This window comes from Stylophora pistillata, chromosome 4 (assembly GCF_964205215.1).
Source record: "Stylophora pistillata chromosome 4, jaStyPist1.2, whole genome shotgun sequence".
Classification (NCBI taxonomy): Eukaryota; Metazoa; Cnidaria; class Anthozoa; order Scleractinia; family Pocilloporidae; genus Stylophora; species Stylophora pistillata.
The window spans coordinates 28291383-28315951 of NC_142522.1; the positions used below are offsets into that span (position 1 = coordinate 28291383).

The 24569-nt window shown below is 38.4% G+C and overlaps 1 protein-coding gene across 1 annotated transcript in view; it reads left to right on the forward strand.

Annotated features, from left to right (window-relative positions):
* The window catches only part of LOC111329275 (coiled-coil domain-containing protein 180), a 34130-nt gene that overhangs the window by 4921 nt on the left and 4640 nt on the right, over window positions 1–24569 (forward strand). Inside the window, exons 5-42 of the mRNA XM_088758725.1 lie at window positions 47–98; window positions 519–585; window positions 1063–1100; window positions 1268–1402; window positions 1759–1921; window positions 2469–2565; window positions 4324–4443; window positions 4762–4841; window positions 5439–5527; window positions 5786–5833; window positions 6109–6183; window positions 6295–6423; window positions 6817–6861; window positions 7730–7789; window positions 7891–7946; window positions 8026–8152; window positions 8501–8566; window positions 8974–9130; window positions 9543–9627; window positions 10138–10219; window positions 10949–11042; window positions 11895–12007; window positions 12409–12476; window positions 12777–12819; window positions 13132–13235; window positions 13991–14051; window positions 14146–14261; window positions 14949–15033; window positions 15160–15258; window positions 16632–16825; window positions 20240–20349; window positions 20449–20513; window positions 21078–21130; window positions 22616–22705; window positions 23329–23395; window positions 23494–23638; window positions 23888–24048; window positions 24362–24499. Coding sequence (XP_088614851.1) covers window positions 47–98; window positions 519–585; window positions 1063–1100; window positions 1268–1402; window positions 1759–1921; window positions 2469–2565; window positions 4324–4443; window positions 4762–4841; window positions 5439–5527; window positions 5786–5833; window positions 6109–6183; window positions 6295–6423; window positions 6817–6861; window positions 7730–7789; window positions 7891–7946; window positions 8026–8152; window positions 8501–8566; window positions 8974–9130; window positions 9543–9627; window positions 10138–10219; window positions 10949–11042; window positions 11895–12007; window positions 12409–12476; window positions 12777–12819; window positions 13132–13235; window positions 13991–14051; window positions 14146–14261; window positions 14949–15033; window positions 15160–15258; window positions 16632–16825; window positions 20240–20349; window positions 20449–20513; window positions 21078–21130; window positions 22616–22705; window positions 23329–23395; window positions 23494–23638; window positions 23888–24048; window positions 24362–24499 — 3577 coding nt within the window. The remainder of the gene's footprint in view (window positions 1–46; window positions 99–518; window positions 586–1062; window positions 1101–1267; window positions 1403–1758; window positions 1922–2468; window positions 2566–4323; window positions 4444–4761; window positions 4842–5438; window positions 5528–5785; window positions 5834–6108; window positions 6184–6294; window positions 6424–6816; window positions 6862–7729; window positions 7790–7890; window positions 7947–8025; window positions 8153–8500; window positions 8567–8973; window positions 9131–9542; window positions 9628–10137; window positions 10220–10948; window positions 11043–11894; window positions 12008–12408; window positions 12477–12776; window positions 12820–13131; window positions 13236–13990; window positions 14052–14145; window positions 14262–14948; window positions 15034–15159; window positions 15259–16631; window positions 16826–20239; window positions 20350–20448; window positions 20514–21077; window positions 21131–22615; window positions 22706–23328; window positions 23396–23493; window positions 23639–23887; window positions 24049–24361; window positions 24500–24569) is intronic.

Here is a 24569-nt window from a genome sequence, read left to right on the forward strand (position 1 = left end):
TGGATTATTAATCACATTTTTCTAAAATTTTTCTCCATTTTTTAAGACATGAATCATATTTGGAAGATATGTATCAAGAGTTTGGAGTCATCAATGCTGTAAGTAGATACACACACATGAACATGAAAACATTTTACTTATTGTAACTTTTATTTAAGAATACTTGACTTTTTCTTGCACATTGACAGTGGGTGGTTGTAATTTATAATACATGTATTTGTCATTGGGAGCAAATGATAGATTGGTTTTACATGATGTCACTATGAAACATAGAGTTGATAAAATTGATGTGGATGGATGAAGAAGATTGATGAGTATATAAGCAACTGACTGCCACATACAATCATGTAACTTACCTTTCTTGGCTACAGCAAATACTGTAAGTTATGAAAAGGTTAGCTTTTTAGGTTTAAGGCTGTGTCTGAGGAAAATTATCATGTTGGAATCTGTATTAGCAGTAACCAAGTAACTCTGTTGGCTCATTAGACCTTATTTTATTTCATTAATTTTGTTTGTAGGAACTGGAACCACGCATCCTTGAATCATGTGAGAATTTGAAAGAGCATTTGCTTGAAAATGATACAGGTAATGGACTTGTGTTTAATGATTTCAGGCCAAATGTTTTTGGCCACTAAAAAGAATCCAAAAATTTTTGGCATGCTTACTTGTTGTCCATTGTTCCCTTTAGATTATCAATGTCTGGAGGATTGGTCGTCTGTTTGTTTCAATAATGAACTGGTGAAGCAGTGATTAATGCATCTCTTTGAATCAGAATTAAACATTTGGCCTTTTCTCTATTTCCTGTTCCTGAGAGCAAATTGGCAATTAGAGTTGAAATAAACCCAGAAGGATTACAGGACAACAACAAAATTGATCCAATGATTATGTGCCAAAAATTGGCTCAACTTTTAAGAAACATTTATTTTCATATTGTAGTGAAAGTTAGCTGTTTTGCTGTAGGTACTTCTTTGGAAGATGGTCTTTTATTTATTGGTACCGTTATGTTTAAGGACTCTAGACCTCTAAATAGGATGTTAACTATGACTTTGTCCTTTCTTGCAGAAATTGAGCAGCTGCTGCAAACAATAAAAAGTGACGATGTAAGTACAACGTTGAATTTTTGCGAAATGAATGACAGTTTTTACATTGTTACTGCCACTTTATTGGTAAAATTTTGATGTCCACTCAGTCTGATAATCATTAATGGAAAGAAAACTAACTATTTATGGATGAAAACTGAAAAGTGAAAATTGCTGATCTGTTACAGGACCTCTTGCTTCACAACCTGTCTGACCTGGGAGAACTGTGGGATTCCATTTCCGAACATTCCGTTTGTCGTCAAACATGGATTAAAGAGTTAGATGCCATTCTCGAACAGGTGGAGAACGACAGGGGTAATTTGGTGAGTATCTTATTCTCACAGAGCAGATTGACTGAGTTAGCTCGGGCCACTCCAGCTCCAGCTGGTAAGATATTTGGCTGGAGGCATAATAGTCCTCTCCCTTAAACTTAATTAATAAGCAATTTATCATATGACTGTTCTCTTTTTCTCTTTACTCTGGCGTTTTTTTTTTGTTTTCACGCTCGCAACGCGCAGGACGGCACGCTCCCAATTAGCCCTAACATCAACATCTACTGTACATTCCAAGACATTATGCTTAGAGAAATTTTGTAATGTTTTAACTTGGAATATCAAAGTCGGTTCCAATAATTTATTAGTTTTATTGACATACAGTTTTTTTATTCTCCCACTCATAGATCCGCGAGACCCTTAAAAGTTATAACAAAGTTCTTGAGCGAGTGGCGCACTTGATGCCCCCTGATGTACACAGGTTACTGGAGAGAGAAGCTCAACGTGTTAACTCTACTATTCTGATGAACAGGAGAGCATATGCTGACCTCACTTCTCATTTACTGAGTGGTAAGTTGTAAAAGTGATTTAGCTCTCCTCCATAATAGCGGCTAGAAATTAAAACCGCTATATATTGTTCAGCATCAAAATACATGGAAGCTGAGCATCCTTTGTCTGGTGATCTTGACATTTGCGATCGCGTTTAATATACGCGGTTATTATACGCGTTTATTATACGCGTTTATTATACGCGTTTATTATACGCGTTTATTATACGCGTTTATTATACGCGTTTATTATACGCGTTTATTATACGCGTTTATTATACGCGTTTATTATACGCGTTTATTATACGCGTTTATTATACGCGTTTATTATACGCGTTTATTATACGCGTTTATTATACGCGTTTATTGAAATGCTAACTGCTGTTTTGAACTTTTCTGTTATTTTGTTCGAGGCACGACGTGCTTTATCTCTACCAGTAGTAAGACCACAAAATTACTCTGTAGGTAATTTTTCTAACGACAAATTGTTGATTTTAGTCTATTAAAAGAGTCTGTTGAAGTAGATCTAGCATTTTAAATGAAACCTTTCTGTGATTGTGAATTTCAAGCTGATGTCGAACGTGAGAGGCAGTGTTACATTTCTTGGCAGAGACGGGTGGAAGACTGGAGGCAACTGAAATGTAAAGTCGCCGTACAGACATTTAAGTAAGTCAGCATTCATATTGTATTTCTTTGGGGGTTTGATCAGAGAGAAGCAAGGTGGAAGGTTGTGTGTTCAAACCAAGTATCTGAATGAGGAGGGGGGCTTTGGGATTTTCGGTTTTGCGGTTTTGACTGTTTTTTTGGATCGTTTTTTGGGCCAAAAAGGTTCAGTTTTTCGGTTTTGATGTTCAGAGCGGTTTGCGGATTTTAACTGTTTTTGCATTCGGTTTTCGGTTTTCACGAAAACTCTGATGCAGTTTTCGGTTTTTCTTTTTTGACCCCTTTAAAGGTGAAAATGTAGTGGTTTTGTCAGGTTTGCATGCGGTTTTCGGTTTTGCTGCCTTTTTTCGTCGGTTTTTCGGTTTTGGAGGTTTTTTTCTCCGGTTTTGCGGTTTCCCAGAGGCCCCAATGCCCCCCTCAATGAGGCTTTTTCCAATTTTTAAGTTACATATTTGTATAGCTGCTAGTTTGGCAATCTACATGTATTCGAGCAGATACTGTAATCTTCTAGCGTTTTTTTTCGGTGTTGCTGTAACAATTTTCCGATTCTTGTTTGTACCCCTGAGATCACTTGTTCGAAATCGGGCTAGTGCTATCAGTTTGGAGAGGGAAATTGTCACATCCACATGCAATCAAAGTTTCGTCAACGTTTATGAATTACGAATTAATGAGTTTATACTAAAGCTTTAAATTTTATTTGTGAATGACGGTATCGTCTCAAGAGACGAGACCCTCATTTGGGAAGACTTCTCGTCTCTGATTCTCGAGACTAGAGTTCAATATCAAACAACAAGTGCCTCGTTTCTCATCGTAAGAGAGGATGGTGACTGATTTTTGAGCGGTGTTTCATGGGTTTTTATCGTGGGCCATGCCAGACTCTGAAGTGTAGACCATCACTTCCCTTGAAATAAAAATGTACGTCTATGATTACCACAAAGAAGAATGCGAAGTTATGTTCGAAAAAGGCCAGAAGAGATCTTTTACCTCTTGCTTTATAGCTCTGTCAAGTAGTTTTCTCCGTTTGGTCAAATATTTTGTTGCTGTGAGAATGATAAAGTCACCTACCCAGATTTACACCTGGTGTGGCTCTAACATCCGTTAGGTACAGGAGTTCATTATAGTGGCAGAATAATAATAATAGTAATAATAATAATAATAATAATAATAATAATAATAATAATAATGGTTTATTAAACTCTCTTGCAGTACTTACTGAATTAACGAGTTATGATACAATGAAAACTTAATAAGAACGACTATGTACATTTCTGTATACATTAAGTACAAGTTATATACACCACACGGAACATGCATCACATTTGTTAAAAATACTTAAAAGTTAAAAAGTCTTCGGTGCGCTTCGTTCTACAGGTAGTAACGTTTCTGTAAAGATACAACTGGTCTGATTTGTGTCTGAGGTTATAGGGACAGGTATCGTCTAAGCGTGTTGGTAGAAGAGGATGGAGAGGGTGGTTTGAGTCCTTCATTTTGCACATATACTCTTTACATATCTTATCTCTTCTATACGCAAGGGTCTCCACCCGTGCTAACTCGAGGGCTCCTGAGTAACTATCGGCACATGGGAAAATTATCTTAAGCGCCCTTTTCTGTATGGATTCAATTTTGTCAGACAGATAACCTGGAATGGATTGCCATACTGGTACGGCGTACTCTACAATAGATCTAACAGCGCTTGTATAGACCTTTAATCATGGTACGCCCTTAAGTGCGCCTTACGTATAAATCCCCTTTTCTTTTCAGCGAGTTCATGCAGAGCCCAGCAATTAAAGGTCCGCCAGAACTTAAAAGGAAGATGCAGTTTTTCACTACAGAACAAAAGACACTAAACAAGAAGCGATTGGATCTCCTGGAATCGCTAAGGTTTGTCACAATGACTGAAGGACACAGTGGAATTATTGATTTACTCTTTTTACTAACTCGTTCTTCAATTTTGTGTTTTGAAATTTACTTTTATGATTTATATGGAAATTGATTACTACTCGACTGTTCACTTGAATCCTTGCTGCGTGTACTGTCTCGGATGATCTTGATTCTTTGCCGTGCAGCTCTCAGTTGCAAAACAGGCTCACTAAACGAGCAGCCGTGTCATTTAAAATGCACACCGGCTTTTTCTGCACTGTGCTTTGTTTGCTGCACCTGTCTCATTGCTGATTCTGATTTGGCCACTATTGTTCAAAGGAATATGAGGCCTCCTAATTCCACTAAATCTGCTGTTTATCAATGGAACGCTGGATTGACAGACATATGCCGTCAACTTGGTATGTTCATTCTAGAGTCTTTTGATTGAATGGGTATTATAAAGCCAAAATGAAAGCAATTCACAGCAACCAATCAGCTCAAAGAAAGATTTAACAAGGAGCCAATGAGAAGTCACAGGGAAGACATGCAGAACTGCCTCATGCACGGGAGAGCGTGATAGATCAATCCTTATTTGGTTGTAGTGTGCCCCTGATTGGTTAAACGAGATGAGGAAAAAGCAAGGCAATAGCGAATTATTGTCGACCTCAATGTAAAATTTCTCTTTCTTCCTTAGTAAGTCTGCATTTACTTAATGTTATTTCTGCGGAACTTGCTTAGAATAAGTAGATTTACCTTTGTGGTTTTTACCGGGCCTTCGTTTCTTCTAAAGATGATTGTCACCAAGGAACATGGCAGCTTAAACTCGATATCCTTTTAACCCAGATATTTTTTCCATTGCAAACGTTGTGTTATTTTCAAAATCTTGAGAAGTAAAAAGTTTCGCGATTAGTTCCTTATTCCGGCACTTGATGCTAAAGCGTTTCCAGAAAACCAGGCTGGAATTTCCGTCGTCTTCCACGTCTCATACCTTCTCTTTTCTTGTTTTGTCCTTACAGAGGAAGTCCATGCCAGATACAAAGACATTATACAAAGCGAGTATGATAAGGTTATTGACCACTGCATGGACGAAGTCAACCGTGTCAAGGTTTGCTAGCTGTTTACATGTATAGCTACGTCATGGTTTGTCTATCTAACTATCATCTCTCTTCAAATGTTTATGATTCTAAATGATTATCACTAATAATCCGCAGTTTTCCTCTCCATCTTCACTATCTATCCTTGTTCCTTTTTTTTTCTTCATTTTTTTCCAGAAAGTATCTTACGTAGCCACCAAATAATTAGAGCGATTTTCAAAAAAGCAGAAATCTAAAAAATATATCACTGCGTTGTTTCCTGTTTTCAGGAACAGTTTCTATCAGGAGGAATTCTTGACGCAGTTAGAACAGAAGAGGTGACCATCACATCCCACTAATTTATAAATCAAATATACTTTAAAGTAGCTTGTTAATTTTTACACACAAACGCCGGCTTTGCATAAAACAGTTCGAAAGACGAAGTCTCACAGAAGTCTAACCATTACCGACACGTAGAGCCAACTGCTTCCACCATGGACAACATTTGCAAGACGTTCAACTGAACTTTACTTATTTCACCTAGTATGATTGTTTAAGGACTCGTGTTCACCGTTAGTGTCTTGGTTCTTAACTCGTTTCATATTTCCATCAGGTGATGAATGAATCATTTCTGCCACTCGTTGGTGAAAAGCAAACTAAATTTGAACACGAGATTGACAAAATGGAGGTAACTTGCTATGGCTCAAAGAGTTTTGAATTTGCAAACTGAGTTACTTAACTTTTCGTGTCTACTGAAAGACACAGAAGCTTTTTCAAATGAAATTCTTTCCATTTGTAGCGCTCTTTGGAAAACTTGAGCAATTTTCACGTCATGATGATCAAATCTCTGTTCAAGTTTGTACAAGGAGCCGCGCATTTGTGGGACTTACACGAGATCGGGTTGGCTAGACAAGAAAGAAACCTTCAGGTACAACTATGTCGTTTGAAGTTATCGTACAATTACTTGTGTAAGGCTTCTTTTAGGTCGACTGCGGCTGAAACGCGACGCAAAAAAGCGACAGGCTTTGAAGGACGTCTTTTGCGGTGCAGCCATCTTAAAAAAAGATGAAAAAAAAAAAAATAAAGTGAACCCAATTTTTTTAAGGTCGTCATGTGCCTTGCATCTTAGACTTCTCCTTTCTTAACAATCCTCGCTCGTTATTGGCTTCCTCGCGCCGTCAACATCCCGCGTGGGTTATAAAGCGGCCGGTAAACCGATAGAAAGTGCAGTCTTTCACTTAATTCACTGGTTTTTTTTTTTTAATTTTTTTAATATTTTTTATTAAAATATGTGCTCACATCTAGACTTGTACTTTTACAGGAACTGTTGGAGAAGAATCGTAGAGACCATGATGGTGCAAATCAAGTGAGTGCAGATTTTTGACAGAAAAATAAAGCGGCGTGGCACTGTTTTGGACAGCTGGCTTTGAAATCTGGAGGTCCTAGGTGAAACTCCTCTTTTAGGTCATTAATTTGGATTTGTTTCAAGATATTCTCCAGCTCAGCTACTCCACTGCACCTAGTGAAAAGCCAGCTATTCAGTGTATGCCTCCCACCAACACGAATGTTCCCATTTTACGTTCTTTTTTTTTTATCTCCTTGCTTATTTTCTTATGCTCATTAGTTCATCTCAGTCGAAGTAACGTCTGGGGAAATCTGAAATTTTCAGTTAACTTGAAACCTTCCCATCTGACAGTGCAGGCATATTTGGTGGAGTAGGGAGGGAGTCTGTGGTAACCAAACGGACCATCGTTACACTGACGGGACGTTTGGTTCCCACGACAAAACCCTTATCCGTCTGACAGTGTTAGTCGAATACATAAGATTCTAAGCCGCAGGGAATTCAAGGATCACGGAGGTCCATACATATATGACACCTGTGGTACAGGACATACCGCCTGGATAAGAAATGCTGGAAATTGTTCCCTGCGTCATTCAATAACATCCATAGTGTGATGGTCAAAACTGAAATTGTCATTTCGTTTCATGCTGCCATAAATAATTTTCGTGGCAGAAGCAAACAAATAAACAGAAAATGGATCGAAATCCATCAATTGCAGTTGAGGAACATGGCCATTCGAGCCCCATTAAAATGTTTCCCGTATGATCATCTGCCAAATGGTTTTCACTGATGCATTTACATTTCCATGGTTCACTTGTTATTGAGAGGCGCAGTAGTGTAGAATATAAGTAGGATACCATTTTCTTTTACGTTGTGTCATTACCGTTATTAGGTAAAAGAAGCCAATTTGGATATCATCATGGACAAAATGAGACAAGATTCAAGTGAGCAGGTATAATTCCCTAAATCTAGAAAAATGTTTTAAGTACGAAAAGAAACGTATTTACTCTGTTTCGTATTGTTAAAGTCTCATTCATTTTTTACCCCTGTTAGACACTAAAATATAGCTTGGAACAGGCGCTTTCAGCTCTGGATGAAATAAAAACACTGTAAGTACGAAAAAAAGCACTGCTACTTTTGATCTCTGGTTGTCAATTGTTATAAATTTCTACGACTTTTCAATTGCAGGTATAACGATTTTCACACCCTTCAAATGCGGACGTCAAGTTCTTATTCCGATTTAGTCAACGAAGAACTGACGAAATATGACGGTGAAGTGTGCAAGTATTTTCAAGTGGACAGGAGACCATCAATGGTCAGTTTGTTGGAGAAAATTTGATGTACAGAATTGATTTTTTGCAACTTCTTTTTTTTGTTTTTTTACCGGAACGAAAGCAAATCAAAGTCGAGGCTGTTTGGAAACACACCGAAAGTTATTACGCCAGCCCCAGTTGTGCTGAGATAAGCAATGTGACTCACCGGCACCTGCAGCTAGTAGTTCTTTGCTTATTGATTTATTTCATCTGTGACGGCTCTTCTTAATTCATCAGCATTAATTTTGGGAATCCATTATAACATTACCAAATTAATATCAGTGATTGAACCTTTAGTTGTACATTTAGTTGTACAATAAAATCAGTTACTAACTCTGATTTTATTGCAGTCTGAACCAAAACCAAAGAAGAAAGATTTCAATTCGGGGAAACCAGAACAGAGCAAGGCAAAGAAGGTAATCGAAAAAATAAGACAAATTTATCTTTGATGATGTAGTCTTATCGTCCGGGACAAGGTAGTCATGAAAAGTACTGTTGTTGCTGTCTCGTATTTAATCGTGTTTGAAGGACGAATCGTTGTGTGCCTCTTTGTTCCTTCTCATCTTTCTAGACTAGAGATCAGTTGGGAAAGATTGGGTCGAGTGAGCGCCAGGCGTCAACTTTCTTCCCTATCAAAAGTATTTTATTTATTAGGTCATTTACTAGTTTTTAACTTGTCCATAACTCACTTTGTTTGCTTCCCAAATCTTTTCTAAACGACCTTTGTAGGAATCCTACAGGCCCCCCCCCCCCCCATTCTTCTTGCACAAAGATTTCTCTCCCTCATATGTTGTATTCTTGTATACTTTCTGTTGCTGTGTAGAAAACTACTCCTGCGCAGTCTATCGAAGATGTACTCACAACCTCGAATGGCACCACGTTCTACATTCTAGTGGAGCCAGGTGAACACGGCCTTCTAGGGAGTCCGGAGAGCATTAAGAGTATGAAGACGTGTATAACCTTTATTACGGATACACAAGGTATCAGTTGACAAGTGAAAGCTATCACTGAGTGTGTTGTACGCTTTATTGTTGTTTGCGAAGGGTTGGGTACAATTTCATTTAATTTTGATACGAAGTCAAACAATACATTTCAAATAAAATATTTCCCCCATGTATACTTATAAAGAAGGAAAGCATTCTGGTGGGACGTGAAGATTTCCACATGAAATTCAATTCCAGATGTTTGGCGTGTGAACTTCTAGATTGTCTCTAGGAGTCCTGTTCTCGTTGAGTGCATGGTCCAGAACCAACACTAACCTTAACTGTTTTTTTTCTGTTATTACTAAATCTGAGAAACGCTCATAGCTTCTTGGTTTTACAACCCTTGACCCTCCATATGCGAAATGAAAAAAGCAACAACAATACCGATGATTTTTCTTTTCCTCTGTAGAAGAGTACGAAGAAGAAGACATTTTACCGCCTTATATTGAGGCCATCGTGATCAAGGAAGAACTTTTCTTGGATCTTAGAAAACAGTAAGCGATTGACAAACCAATTCTCCCTATGAAAACTATCTGTGGTTTCTCAAACGATGCAAAGAAGAGGAGGAAAAAATGGTCGTTAAGTTTAAACGAAAAGTGTAGGCGGAATTATGGACAAATCAGAAGTGTGAGAGAAAGTCTGCTTAAGTTCTGTAAGAATATTTTTTAGAAAACGAATTTAATGAATGGCTGGCTCTTTTATGTGCCTCTTTTATGCGTTGTTTATGGAGACATTTAAAATGTTAAGTTGTGGTTCATAAGTTGAATGTAGTATTCTGATTGGCGCGTAATTAGCGCAATTTCTGTTAAGGCGAAAAGGGGTCTTAGGCGTGTAGAAGAGAAAAAAAATGAATGCATAAACGAATGTGGTTGGATACATTAGAAGGGTGCGTTTCCAATTTGTTCCCTTTTCGTAACGGTCAGACATATGAAAAATACAGAGAGTAGCGCTAAGTTGAAGCGAGGAAATAGCAGGTTCTAGTTTTCTATTTTATTGCATTTCAGCATAAGAATGGAGTTCTTGGAACATTTGGAGGAATGGAAGATTCAAGCCGTGGACAGAGCAAATAGTGTTGTAGCGGCTAAGGTGAGTAGAATGAATGGATATTAGTCTTTCAGTTTTAAGAATTTTCGGTAGTTCCGTCGTTAAGGTGTGAAATCTGCACAGGGGTTCTTTGTCGTCCTCTCTCTAATTACCCAATGATGCGTGTTGTGTGAGGAAAACGTGTGTAGTTCAGTCAGCAAACTCTGCAACCTTTTCTAAATCTTCAGTTGCGGACATCAAAGACACTCCTGTACGGAAACGTAAAGATAGGCGTAGCTTCCTCGACTTTTATCCTTTCATGAGGTGACTAGTTAGTGTCTTTTTTGGTGAACTGGCATGATTTTTTTGTCCCCCTTCGTAGAACTATTTCTGATCCCGGGCATGTGTTACCAAACGCATCAGATTACTTTTAAGACCCAACATGACTGCCGAAAGATCTTAATGTGAAAGAAGAATGTGAATGTGTCTGGTCCGCTCTTAGAGCACATTTTGATTTAGCGTTCTAAAACTTAAAAGCAAAGTCATGTCATCGGCCAAGGTGAAGAAAGGTTGATATCCCGAGAAACGATCAGAGATCAAAGTGTACCTACACGAGCGCGACCTGAGATGCAAGAAATCTCGATTATTAAGTCGCGATTAATTGGTGTGTAGCGAGTTCTATAGACAAAGCGCAGTGAAACAGAACTAATGCGCACAAGCCTGACGCAAGCAGGACTCAGTTGCTATAGTTATAAAAGGTTCCCGATGTTGACTTTTGCAATTTCCTTGCAGATTGAGGAGTTGAACAGCGAGTTAGATTTACGACTTCATCTTCATGAGCCGAGAGCATCCAGAGCTGAGCAGGATGTGCATAATGTTAGAGCAGGTTAGTGCAGCGTAATACTTTACAAACGATTCTTACTGCCGACGATTTTTACAAGCTTAAGATTGCCCAGCGTCATAGACCATTTTCAGAAAAGGCTGGCCTACGTTGACCTTCTTTTCCTGATAACATGGAGGGGGGGGGGGGGAGGGGGGATTGGTACAGAAGTGTAGCTGATGCCTGCCCTTTATGAGTGAGGTTTATAAAATGTTCGATAGCAAATTAGTGAAGGAGCAGTCAGAAGGCCCATTTACCCTTCTCCTGTTTTGCGTCGTATAAAGCCACTAGTAAAATTGCCATTGCCCCTGGATGAGTGGAATGCAAAGGTTGCCGAAGGTTACCGCCAAGTTTTTCGTCAGTTCTTTTTACGGTTTGCCGGTACTCTTTTGTACAATTAGGTGGAGAGGGGCATCGTGAGAGAAAAGTGTCTTGCCAAAGAGCACGACACTGACTCGGCCGGGGTTCAAATACGGATATTTCGATTGGGTGTCCAGCACTGTAACCGCCGGACCCCCCAGAATGCTTGCACACTAGATAATTACCTAAAATAGTGGACTCTCACTTTCTGACACACCGCTATTGCCGTGTATGACCACGGAAGAAAGTGTGAACATTTTGGACTTATAATGTATCGACGTTTTTCCCTATACCGAGGGCGGACAGTGGTAGAAACGTAAGCGAGTGTCTTTAGTTCACACGGGGTTCTTTGGGTAGGGTTTAACATCTTGCAGATTCTCGAGGTAAGCGCACGAGCTTCACTTCGCCAAGTGTTCCTTCGCACGTCTTCCTACCTCTGTACCTGTACATGAACATGCAAGCTTACAGGAGTCAAATCTCGTTTTTCCACACTTACAGCGGAATTGGTGATGCATCGTGAGCGGGTTGAACGTCATTGTAGAGGAGTTACTACCTCATTGAACGAGTTCAAAGCTAGGTTCCAACAGATGGTAGAAGAACACGATAAAGAGGTAAGATCAGTTCTTAATTGTCACTGCACCCTCTTGACTGCCACAGTACGTACGTCACTGAGCGTCTTTACCGTCGGTCATAATTAATCGTCAGTGGACGTTCTAGAGCTTCACTAAACGTCATTTAGTATCCGTCACTAAGCGTCTTTACCGTCGGCCATAATTAATCGTCAGTGATGAACTTGAGCTTCACTAAACGTACTTTACGGTCACTGGACGAATTTATGCTGTCACTAGACGTACTCCAACGACAACCCAGAAGTGATACACGTGAAAATTCTCCTTACGACTTCAATTCATCATGCTTTCAAAAGGTCCTCATACATTTTAATTATCGTCACTGAACCTACTTGATGAAAATCACGAACTAACTCCAATTCATATCTTTCTTTTTCCTACAGACGGACATTTTTAAACATTCTGTTCAAGAACTCGAAGCAACATTTACATCCGCGACTAAAACTCATGAGTATGTACATTTGCGTTTACTTCAAAGAATTGATGGAAATCCCTGGTGATTCTGATTTATAATTATTGCTGTCCTGCAGCCGTAGTTGTCTCCGCGCCGGCGGTGTACCTTATCCTTTTTCTTCTACGACATTGATTTTTATGTCTTAAAGCAAATGTTTAAGTATGTGGATTTATGAGATATGGCTTAACTAAAAACAAGCACAGCAACAAGAACCGTAACAAAAATACACCTTATACATAGGTCGGAGGTTTCAATGCCGATCATGAATCTTTTAAAAGAATAATTTTTTTTTCTCAGACTCTTGGTGATACAAGATCAAGTAACTGGGCGGGTTGAGCAAGTAAGATCTTCTTTATCGCTAATGTTGATTAACTGATGAGGGCAATTGTCCAGAAAAAAGTTGAAAGTTTAATCGAAATTCTACTCTTCAAGGTTTCCATGGCAGGTGTCATTCACAAGTCGTCTGTAGTTGTAAATTGCAATCTTTGCCAGACTTGAAGCAATAAAAAACGACGCGAGAAAAAAAAAACCGTTAGCCCCAATATTCCTGACCCGCTCTCTATCGTTCGTATTTCCGCCCTTGAATCAGAGATCTGTATCCTGAAAACTCACACATTAAGTTCATTAATTTCTGTTCGAACTGTGTCGGTAGTACATGGATGTGATCAGAACTTCCCTCAGAAAGTTCCGTCACGATCTGGACGATATGCTGAGCACTCTACGGAATTCAAATGCAAGATTCAGGAAGACTTTCAAGTAAGATTTCTGTTCTCGTTGTGATAAAGCTCAGCTAGAGATTAAGTACCATGTAATGAAGTCCTTGCTTGTAATCCACGTCGAAACTTTAGTGGAAGGAGACACAGTTAGAATGAGTCAGTGTCGTTTTACTCCAGCAGACAAATCCGTAAAAATAGGGACAGTCTCATGTTTTACTTACCCCGATGAACGGTAAGCTTACTTCTTTATAAATAAGAGGTCTGAAACCCTTGTTTATCTCCTCCGTCTGGTCGCGCTCATTTTTTCGGTGTTCAACACTTTGACGAGAACCACGACAGAGCAAATTAACTTAGCGTAACATCCTGAGTGGACTAACGTCGCTCTGACAAAGGGCTAAAGCTCAAAACGTTAGGTCTAAAAACTCTATGGTGTTCAATTGAAATTATCAACTTAGTTGATAATTAACAACTATTCATCGAAGTGGAGGTGAACAGTTGTTTTAGTATATACTAAAACAGTGAGATAATATACACCACCTTCGTTAATTTGAGAGATTTCTTCGCTTGTCACGGACGCAAACCGGGACGCCATTTTTCCCGAGTTTTTCGGAGGTAAATAGCAAGGGATATTCGGAGTTTGACTAGCCAATCAGAACGCTCCTTCAACGCTATCCATTGTTTTAGTATATACTAAAACCAAATATTCATGTATTACTCCCCACCGACGCAGTACCACAGTTTCTTTTTTTTCGAAACTTACCCTCTTAATAACTTTTGTTTCGTTGTTTTCTTCAGGGTATTCTCTGATGGTGGAAATTTTTCGACGGATGAAGTAGATGAGTACAGAAAGAAACTAGTGAGTACCTCACCTGTCATCAGTCTTCTTTTTAATGAGCTCTATCTGTCTTTGGCCGCACTGACTCTTCACTACCATTGCACTACCATTTCAGGAGCGTATGGCGAGTAAGATCGACTCGTCTGAAGGATCCTTCATGGCTGAATTAGAAGGAATGGAGTCAAAAAGACTAGAGGCAGCATGTGACTATGCTGGCAAGCTGGAGGATAGGTAAGAAATGGATAATGAATTTGCAAATTCATTGACGGATATTGAACTTCAGTTGTACATTGAATTATGAACGTCCTAATCGGAATCTCTTGTTTTCCAAATCTTCGGTGTCGTACTTTAGTGTTTCTGGCTAACCATTATCTCTGAGAATCCATAGTAGAATTATTAAGTAGTTGGTGCTGGGACTTTAGGTATTGTCGACTCAAATCTCGCCTCATGTTGAGCCGTAGGTCGCTTACTTCAAGTGCACATTTTACTGGGGTATTTGTCAAAATCTTCCCACCAGTACGTAAACTTGGAAAGAAGTTAAAGGGCTTCTGTGCTCGTTTCTTGGCACCAACACCTTTTAAAGTAATCGTGACGTCTACTTGCACGTTTTCAGTATGAAATTATGCGCTGTGATAATGTGCAATGAATTATTACAGAAGGATCTTAAATTTAGTCATGAATTCAGTCTAAGGAAAAAAAATTGAAAAGAAAATGGCATAGGGAGACCAACTTCAGATTCCAAAGCATTTCTTTGTGCTAATTGTTGTCTCGTTCTTTTTGTTCGGGCTCAGTCACTGCGATTACATTGGTGAAGTTAAAGGGGAAATTATGCAGTGGCATTTTACCGATAGATAAAGATCATTTAAAGTTCCAATTTTCTTCTTTATATGTTTGTTTGATGTTTGCTCTTCTCTTTAGATTTAAAAATCATTTGTTTGACTTAACATTCATGGAAAAAGTAACAAGGTGGCTCACAAACACGCAAGTCAAAGTCAAAAGTGAGGTAAGTTACAGACTAAAAGGACACAGTGATGTTAACTCCCTTGTTTAATAATTTTTCATTACATATAGACACAACTTCGCTCTACAGTTAAATGTCCTGTATTCAAATACCTGTCCTGTGTTTCAGGTCGCATTTAGTAATTCTCAAGCGAAAAAGCTCGCAATTTATTTGTCCACCTTTGAACGCCACATTGATGCAGTTGAAAAGCCAAATCTTGACAAAGAGGTGAGTATCTTAATGAAAGTGTATTGGTTTTAGTCCCGCTCAGTGTCAAGTTTCCAGTCTCAGGTCTAGTATCAGTCGTGTTACTTGCTTGATATTGGCGCTGCTCGGAGAAATAGATTCGTCTGCTCAGTCAAAAGAGTATAACACAGAAGCGTCTATATTTATTTTTATTGTCTGAAAACAAGCTGCGGTTTATCAGCCGACCGATCAGAAGCAAGGATGCATTTTTTTGCCAAAATATATTATTAGAGGTTTGGGCAGTTTTGCTTCATAAGAGGAAATGATCGACAACTGAAGAAGCTCTAGACTGTTAAACAAATTCTGCTTATTACAACCTTAGGAAATATATGAGAACAGTAAGGAGAATATGTATACTGATGTTAGGGTTTAAAGGGTTAACAATCAAAGCCGATTACAAAGAGGATTTGGAAAGGTTACAGGGATGAAGATTAAAGCCGTGGTCTTAATTGGGGAGGTCCTGGATAAGTTATGGTAATAACTGATCTCTCCGAAAACAAACTTGGCCTTCGTTGTTCAAAGGGTGGACAACTCTATCCAAGGGTTAAATCGCTATCTAGCGGATAAGTGTGAACAAAAATTACTACGCAATCCAGCGGATAGAGATTTACCCAGAGGATAGTGTTCCCCACCTTTCGAACAACTGGAGCCTGGAGTACATTTTTTGAAAAAATATATCGAATCCTACACCACTTAAACGTCGCGGTCGGTGAAAGCGAAATGCCAATAAATCCAGAAGATTTCTTTGACGATGTAAAATGGAAGTGACTTACACTTGTATAAGCTTAACAGCCGCGAAAATAAGGTTCTTAGTTTCCATAGAGATGAATCGATATTTTAACTTTTCAGTCCATCTGCTTTCAAGACAGTGTAGATATTAAAAATGTGAACGGCGTACCACTAAGCATTTTGTGGAGTTCTGAAATCTGTGTCCGATTATGGGCACTAGTGTCTGAGTCTGGATGGTAGACACCAGTGTCCTATTTTAGATTTTGATACTATTGTCCACTAATGTCCTATCTTTGACTGCTGTCTTATTTTGGATACTAGTGTCTGATTTTGGACACTGGTGCATGATATGGGACGCTATCGTCTAATTTTTGACATTAATGTCTGATTTTGGACATTACTGCTTCGGACAAAAGTATCGGCAATCGCTTACGTGTTTTTAATCTGATATAAGTTATACTCAACAAGTTTTCCTTGGTAGGGGCCGTTGAAATGTTTACTTTATGAATATGAATAGTGCGCAATTTTTCTCTTGACAATTATAGTGTTGATTGTGAGCGTACGAAGGATATTGAACATTTTATTCTTCATGAACTGATTTTTTTTTTTACTGTTTTCCTCCACAGCAAGTGACAGCCCGTGATGTACAAAGCAGCTTGATCCCAATCCTCCAAACATTCCATGAGAGGTCATTGTACTTGAATTGTCTTCTAAACCCCGCCACGCCTAGTTTGGCGATTCTGCAGGCCGGCCTTAAGAGAAAAGAGGATAAAAAAGAAGAAGAGAGGAAGGAAGACAAAGGATCAAAGGGAAAACTCAAGTTAGTTGACATTTGTCAAAAATAGATATTCTCCTAATATTGTGTTTTCTTGAAAATGTGTGCTTTAGAGGTCTATAAATTACTTCTTTCGGATACCCTAGACTTTTTAAACGTCGGGAAAATTTAGACTCAATCAATCAATAAATCTAATCAGCGATAGCGAAGGCATATATATTAGAGTGGCTTGACAGGAGAGGCTTCTTGGGACACTTGTAGTCAGTAATCCTCTATGTTAATTTATGCGATCTTTCATGCCCAAACATCGTCAATTAATGGAAATCTATATGCGTTTTTCGTTCTGTAAAATCTTACTTCTATAATCAATTTTTATAATGTTGATTTCTGCACTTGCTTTGTGTCCGGTGTGTGGTGCTTGGGCTGATTGTGGTTTTGTTCTAAGTTTTAAGCGCGGGGTCTTCAGCCTTCGAGTGATCTGTAACCTTGCTTTAATTAAACGGCTTCAAGAGGAAGCCTTCTTTTCATGGAGCATTTATGGAACAGTTTTATTTCCCTTCTCTACCTCCTTCTTTCTCTTGCTTTTCACGGAAGCTGGCGTAGTCTCTTTCTTTCGCATGATATGAAGTTCAAGTTTGAATGTCGTACTCTAAAGTCGTCGGGGTTTTGATACATTATCTCAGTTATGTCGCATGTAACCCTTTGCAAGTGTTCTCAGCAGCAGAAATCTCTGTATCTCCTTTTGTGTTTTGCCATCTTTTATTCTTTCTCTTTGTTTCATGTTCTTTCAATCCTTTAACCTTCTTCACAGTACTTCTGTCGATGTTATCGCGGAGGAAAAACTTGAAGATCTGTATTCAGACTCCAGTGAGGATGAACTGTTAAACGTGGCCCGGAGCCCTGTTGTAGCAAAGACAATCTTGTCGTGGCGTCGTGTGTACAACTTTCCTTCTCCTGAGAATTTTCGTCACTTTATTGAGAGTCCTTTGTCACCTACACTTTCTGAAGGAAAGGTTTCTCCAAAGTATGTCTGAAATCCGTACTAACATTCTTTTGAGAACTTTTCTACTTATTTTTCTCCGCTCTCTTTCTTTCTTGTTGGAGGTAGTCACGATTTACCTAATTGTGTAACTTTTAAAGGTTTCAATTCTAACCCCCTTAAATTGGATGTCTTCATGAAAAAGATAAAAGCTAAAATGTTTTGCTTTTGCCTCTGTTTTGTAATCTCGTTCTTTCTCTGTTTCTTGGGAGATATTTTTCTGTTGAACTCGTATTTAAACTTATTTGTACCATTGCTGAGATGATTTTCAGAAAACCTGTATTTTTTTTCGTATATGGAGTCTTTACGATGTAGAGATTGTTAGAGAGGGGGAAGGCGTATTGTTGAATATCCGTGCGTCAGTACTATGCTGATATTACGCGGGAGGATTACAAGGACACAATCATCGACCAATCAGAGTGCGCGTAACACGACCCCACAAGTCTCTGGTTTTAAATATTTATCGTGTTTAAGTGAAGTCATTATTATTATTATTATTATTATTATTATTATTATTATTATTATTATTATTATTATTATGCAGTTTAGAACTTTTGTATGCTGTATACAATAAGAATAGTATGACGGGGCGCATGAGCGTAGCCCGTTAACTATGGTGAAAAAAAAAACCCTCGAGAAATAAAAAGAATAGGTATTTCGGGTATCCGAATCTAAAATAGTCGTTATAAAATCGTTAAAAACGTATTACTTATTTCGGCTATGAAAGAGTTAATCAGTGACGATCACTTCCTAAGTTTCTAATAATCCACAGAATTTTTGAAGGCAAAGAGTTAAATAGAAAGCGATGTTCATTGTTCATGTTACAACTTTAAATGTCCGAGAGATATTTAGTGTTCCCGAGATCACAGCCTTCTGCCTATTTTGAAGAACTCCCTTACTCTTGTTTCCGGCCAACTCCTTCAATTCGGCTTCTAAGTCACGACACCATCCCCCTAATGCGTCCATTATGATATTAATTTGGATATATCAACAAAGTTGAAATGGTAAATTGGCCACCGTAACGATTACAAAAGCTGACGTTTCGAGCGTTAGCCCTTCGTCGGAGCGAATAGAGGAATTGTGGGTTGTGTGTGCTTTTAAAGGCAGAAAATGGAGCTACGTTAATGGTGGGAACATAGCAACGAGAAAAACACGAATAAATTAGTGGAATGAAAAGCGTTCGTTGATCCCTGTGGGATTTAGACTGCCGGTTTGAAAGATGAGCTTTTGTAAGGAAAGACCGCAGATTGCCATATGTTGCTTAGAATGATTAGATAAATTAAAATGTTTAGCGACTGGTTTCGATGTGTCCTTGTCATTCCTTTCCACGTCTCGAAGGTGTTCTGGGAATCGGTCGCCTAGTCTTGTGCCTGTTTCGCCGATGTATATCTTTTTGCAATAAGTGCAAGTTCTGCAATAGATTACATTGGCGGAGGTGCACGTGAAGCGATCGGTGATCTTAATGGATCGTTTGGGTCCCGATATTTTATCAGTGTTGTGAATGAAAGGACACGTTTTGCATCGTGCACGAGCGCATTTAAAAGTGACTACTCGAAACGTCAGCTTTTGTAATCGTTACGGTGGCCAATTTACCACTTCAACTTTGTTGATATATCCAAATTATTTGGTTGGTCATTAGTCTGAAAAGAACTTCTGACCAAAAAATTGCCTATGTTTTTGTCGCGTTTGAATGAAATGAGCGGAGGCTGCGAAACGGTTACTTCAAAACGATCCAGAAACAAGCACTATCTTAGGTAGCACGGAAAGCCGTAAAACTCTTGAACAAAAGCTCATCTTTCAAACCGGCAGTATAAATCCGACAGGGATGAACGAACGCTTTTCATTCCACTAATTTATTCGTGTTTTTCTCGTTGCCATATTCCCACCCGAATAACGTAGCTCCATTTTCTGCCTTTAAAAGCACACACAACCCACAATACCTCTATTCGCTCCGACGAAGGGCTAACGCTCGAAACGTCAGCTTTCGTAATCGTTACGGTGGCCAATTTACCATTTCAACTTTGTTGATATATCCAAATTATTTCGTTACCCCCACCGACGCAGCCCCAAACAGTTTCTTTCGAAACTATCAGCCTTTATTCATTATGATATTATATTGTTTCACTTCATATCCTTGGTACTTCCGCTTTAATTCCCAACGAAGCGGTCCGTAGTTCAAGGTTTTTTCCTCATTCTTTCCCCCCCTATTTGTAATTATTATTATTTTTATTATTATTATTATTATTATTATTATTATTATTATTATTATTATTATTATTATTATTATCTTCATAATCACTTAGGCAGTTATACTTAACCAATCCAGCGCTGATTGATTTTCCTATTTAAAATAATTAACATTCGGATGTTCATCTTAAAACACTGATGAAAAAAGTTAGAGTTATTCTTGCCTACATCAGGTCAAAGAAAACCAAGCAAAAGATTTCCCAGAAAACAGTAACAGAGAACACCGAGACGAACGAATCCACTGAAACACAAAATGGTGACGGGGCCAAACCTAATAGTTCTCGTAAGTAACTCTTAACACGATCATTTAGTAATGTTGATGATATAATGACTTAAAAAGGTTTCTAATTGAGGTTTTAATTAAATTTTTCTATACTTTCAGCATCGCTTTCGAGGGTAGCGAGGGCCACAGATAGCGCTGGGAGACCAAAAACAGTCCCAGGAGAGGTACTGTAATGCACTTTTTATGTATTAAAACCAGGCTATTATGTCTGCTATTTGATCAATGGGTACCAGGCTATTATGCCTGCTATTTGATCAATAGGTACCAGGCTATTATGTCTGCTATTTGATCAATGGGTACCAGGCTATTATGTCTGCTATTTGATCGATGGGTACCAGGCTATTATGTCTGCTATTTGATCAATGGGTACCAGGCTATTATGTCTGCTATTTGATCAATGGGTACATATATTTGAGTTTTGCTCATTTTCTTACACTTTTTTACAGTCAGTTTTATTCCTTAGTGAGCGTTCTTAACTGCCTATATAGCCAGACCATGTTGTTATTTTGAAATAAAACCAGCTCTAACCTTTCTTTTGACTAGCTTTTTTGATGACAAGTAGTGAAAAGATAAGAACTATGTCACAGTGCATGGCTGGCGAGTGAGTGTATGGATACGTGTTTCTTCCATAACTACAATCCATGTGGATTATGTCAAGAACAGAGCATGGACATTTTTGTGAAAGAGTAGTGGATTAATGCTGACTTTTGATCAATGATTGTCTCTAGCTTAGCCACAAGCTTTCAGATCAGGATAAACAGTCAAGACAGAGGACCATTAGGTGAGAAAAATCAAAATTTCCTATTTCTTCAGGTTCTGTATCTTACTTTGTTGTATGCTGATGTAATTTTTCAAAGAAAATGAAGTGTGGCTTTCAAAAACCCTAGATCAGCGGTATTCTGCTGCTTAGGTTCGTCTACATTACCATATACCGACAGTATGGACGAGAGGAAAAAACACCACTTCGCGCTAAAAGAAAAAAAAGAGACATTCTGCAGAATGAATGAGATGAGTAATGATGCAAATGATTTTGGTTAACACCCATGGTAACTTTCTTAAGATGGAATGCGAATTAAAATTGCGAATGAACCTCTAAGGCCTAGTTTATACGTCGCGCTACTGTCGAATTTAACTCAGACGAATTTAATTCCATTAAATTCGTCGTTCCGTTGACGAAAACCGTGGCGTGGTTTTATGCGTCGAAATCAATAGGATCGAATTTAATTCTCTTCCCAAATGCAGTGCCTTGGGTTGCTGCGGGCTCGCCAAAATAAATTGAAATACATTAAGAAAATGTATGCATTTCTTTCAACGCGGCGCTAGTGCGACGTTAAAATTGAAGACGCGCTACCGATATTTTATCCGTCTTACCAAGACGGATAAAACGTCAAGGACGAATTTAATTTACCAGACGAATTTAATTCGTTCAGACGTCGCGCTATCGTCGAATTCAATTGCTTGTGGGACCTTGAATTAAATTCGTCTGAATTAAATTCGACTGTAGCGCGACGTATAAACTAGGCCTAAGACAAAGAAAGTCGAAACGTCTTTCGAAAGTTTTATTTGCTGGTGTCAAATAAAAAAGCGAACGATGCCTTCGCATTAGTGATCCGAACAAATATTTCAACCAGATGTATGGAGTTTAGCATTAGCTGGTTCAAATGGAGTACCATTACTACTTTACCATTACACTCTTTCAGTGATAAAATATATAAATGTACAATGACATGTTGCATTACAATAATATATAATAATAATATATAATAATATATAATAATAATATATAATAATATCTAATAATAATATATAATGATATATAATAATAATATATAATAATAATATATAATAATATATAATAATAATATATAATAATATATAATAATAATATATAATAATAATATATAATAATATATAATAATAATATATAATAATATATAATAATAATATATAATAATATATAATAATATATAACAATATATAATAATAATATATAATAATATATAATAATAATATATGTGCGATAGACAAAATGATAATGATTGTCTTATTCTGAAGGAATTCGCAAGAGCAGTTTCAAAAAGGTAAGGCCGTGTTCAGGAAGAGGACTCTTTTCTATGAAAAAAAAAAAGAAAAAAAAAAAGAGAGAAGGAGCCTTGGAATTGTGTGGTTCTTTGTAGAAGGGGGTTATCACAGTAAACTATTACTTCTTGTAAGTCAAATTTCAAATTATCTAACATTAATTACCCATTTATTTATTTGTGAGCAGTCGAAAAGTAAGTGCGTCCAGACGGGATCCTCAGGGACCCAGATACGACAAGAAATACCTGGTGTTTGGTGACAAGATGGAAGAGGGAAGGTATAAAAGTCATTCGCTTGTAAAGTTTGCTCAGTCAGCCCGAAATTTCCTTTACACAGTAGCTGATGTATATTTCATTGGCGATTTATCAGCGCTCTTCTCGCGTGGTTTTTTTGTCATAATTTATTCAATGCTCTATTTGGTGTCTGTAATAAGGAACTAGTTTGGTATGACGTCAAAAGTATAACCGCACGAGCCGGGTAGCTCCAAGTTACCCCTATCTCTAGAGCTTCTCGCGGTTTTCGGAGTATTAATCCACCAGGAGAATTGCTACTCCCCCCCCCCTACCCCTGGGTAAGATGCAACTTCATCGCAAGTCACCACCAGCGTATTGTCCGGTTTTTCACATAGTTCGCTGTTATCTATGTATACTCCTGGGTGGAGAGAGATCGCACGTAATGACGTGGATAGGGCCCAAACTTCCTCGACCAGGGCCCAGCTTGTTTGTCCTCGTTTTACCTGTGTAAACTTGGGCGTTGAAAAAAGCTCAAGTCTATGCTTTTCTACAGCTACCAACAATGTAAAAGTAGTTTTGATAATCGTAGAAAATCATTCATAAGAACAATGCACTGGTTCCTTACCCTGATGAGGTGTATTTACGAGTGTGATTTTTCTTGTCCCAGGTACTTAATGGCTCGTATCAGAAACACATTGAGGGAAGGCCTGGAGGGTTTATTGGCTACTTCTGAGGTATTTCCGAGTTTTATTCTGGCACATTTACTCGAATCTTTTACATTTAACATTCGCTAATTTTTCCACTCACATTCGCTGCTATTTTGCTTCATAAGATGTATTATCGCCAGAAAGGCCAGCGGACTCCAACTCGGCCCCAGGCCATTCATGAGAATTTTGATCTGTGCGCCGAAGCATTGGTTCAACGGTTGACTTCCTATAAGACTCAGGCTGAGGAATATCACAACTCATGTATTCAAGGTGAGAGAAACTGAGTGTAAAGAGAGACGTCTCAGCTAAGTATCAGCTTACGGTCAAGAGTTTCTTCGACGTTAAGCTTCTGATTGAAAACCATTCCCAAACCGTAATCCATTTCTAAATTGTACTGGTCATGTCTCAACTTAATTGGCCACGTGAAAGATTTTGGAGCCAGTTGTCGATATTTTTTCTAAGATATGTTTAGCCAATTAATCAATTCATTAATTAATCAATTAACATTAATTTTTACAGAACTTCGCACCCAGATGCAGAAGTTTTCAGTAATTTTAGTTCACCTCCCACCCCTAGTGGTGCAGATAATTGTCACTGATCAGGTCAGGGACTTGGAGAAAGAGAGGAAAACATTAGAGGAAGACTATGAAGTCAGAGTTCAAGAACTAGAGAGGAGAAAGGTGAAGTAGGATAAGAATTGTTCGCAGCTATCGCAATGAATTTACTGGATCGCCGAGAGCGTACCTCGCAACAGCTGCTGGCTTTGATTGTCTCGCTCTTGGCAGCTCCGCTCCCCTCCCCTCAGCTTATCATAGAAATCTCCCAAGAAAAAGACACAAGGCAAACTGTTATACTTGCTACACAAGTTGTAAACATGTAGAATTAGACTAAACTTTATACGTGGTCATCTTCCCTCTGTTTGTTGTTGTTGTTGTTTCCTTTGCAAACATGTTTCCGTGATGAGTGGTGTTCATTTGCTTGCACATTTTGCAGAATTTACATCAATCTCAACTGCGACCATCTTTGGGCCATCCACACAACAGGACCGAGATGGACACATTGTGTAGCAGCGAGGAGAGAAGAAGACAGGAGGCCCTCGGTGGAGCTAAACAACATGCAGAGGCATTAGCGGTGAGTCATCATCAATTCCGATTTGTAGCTCGTTATTAGACCGTGCACAGTTGGTGATAAAAGCAGAGAA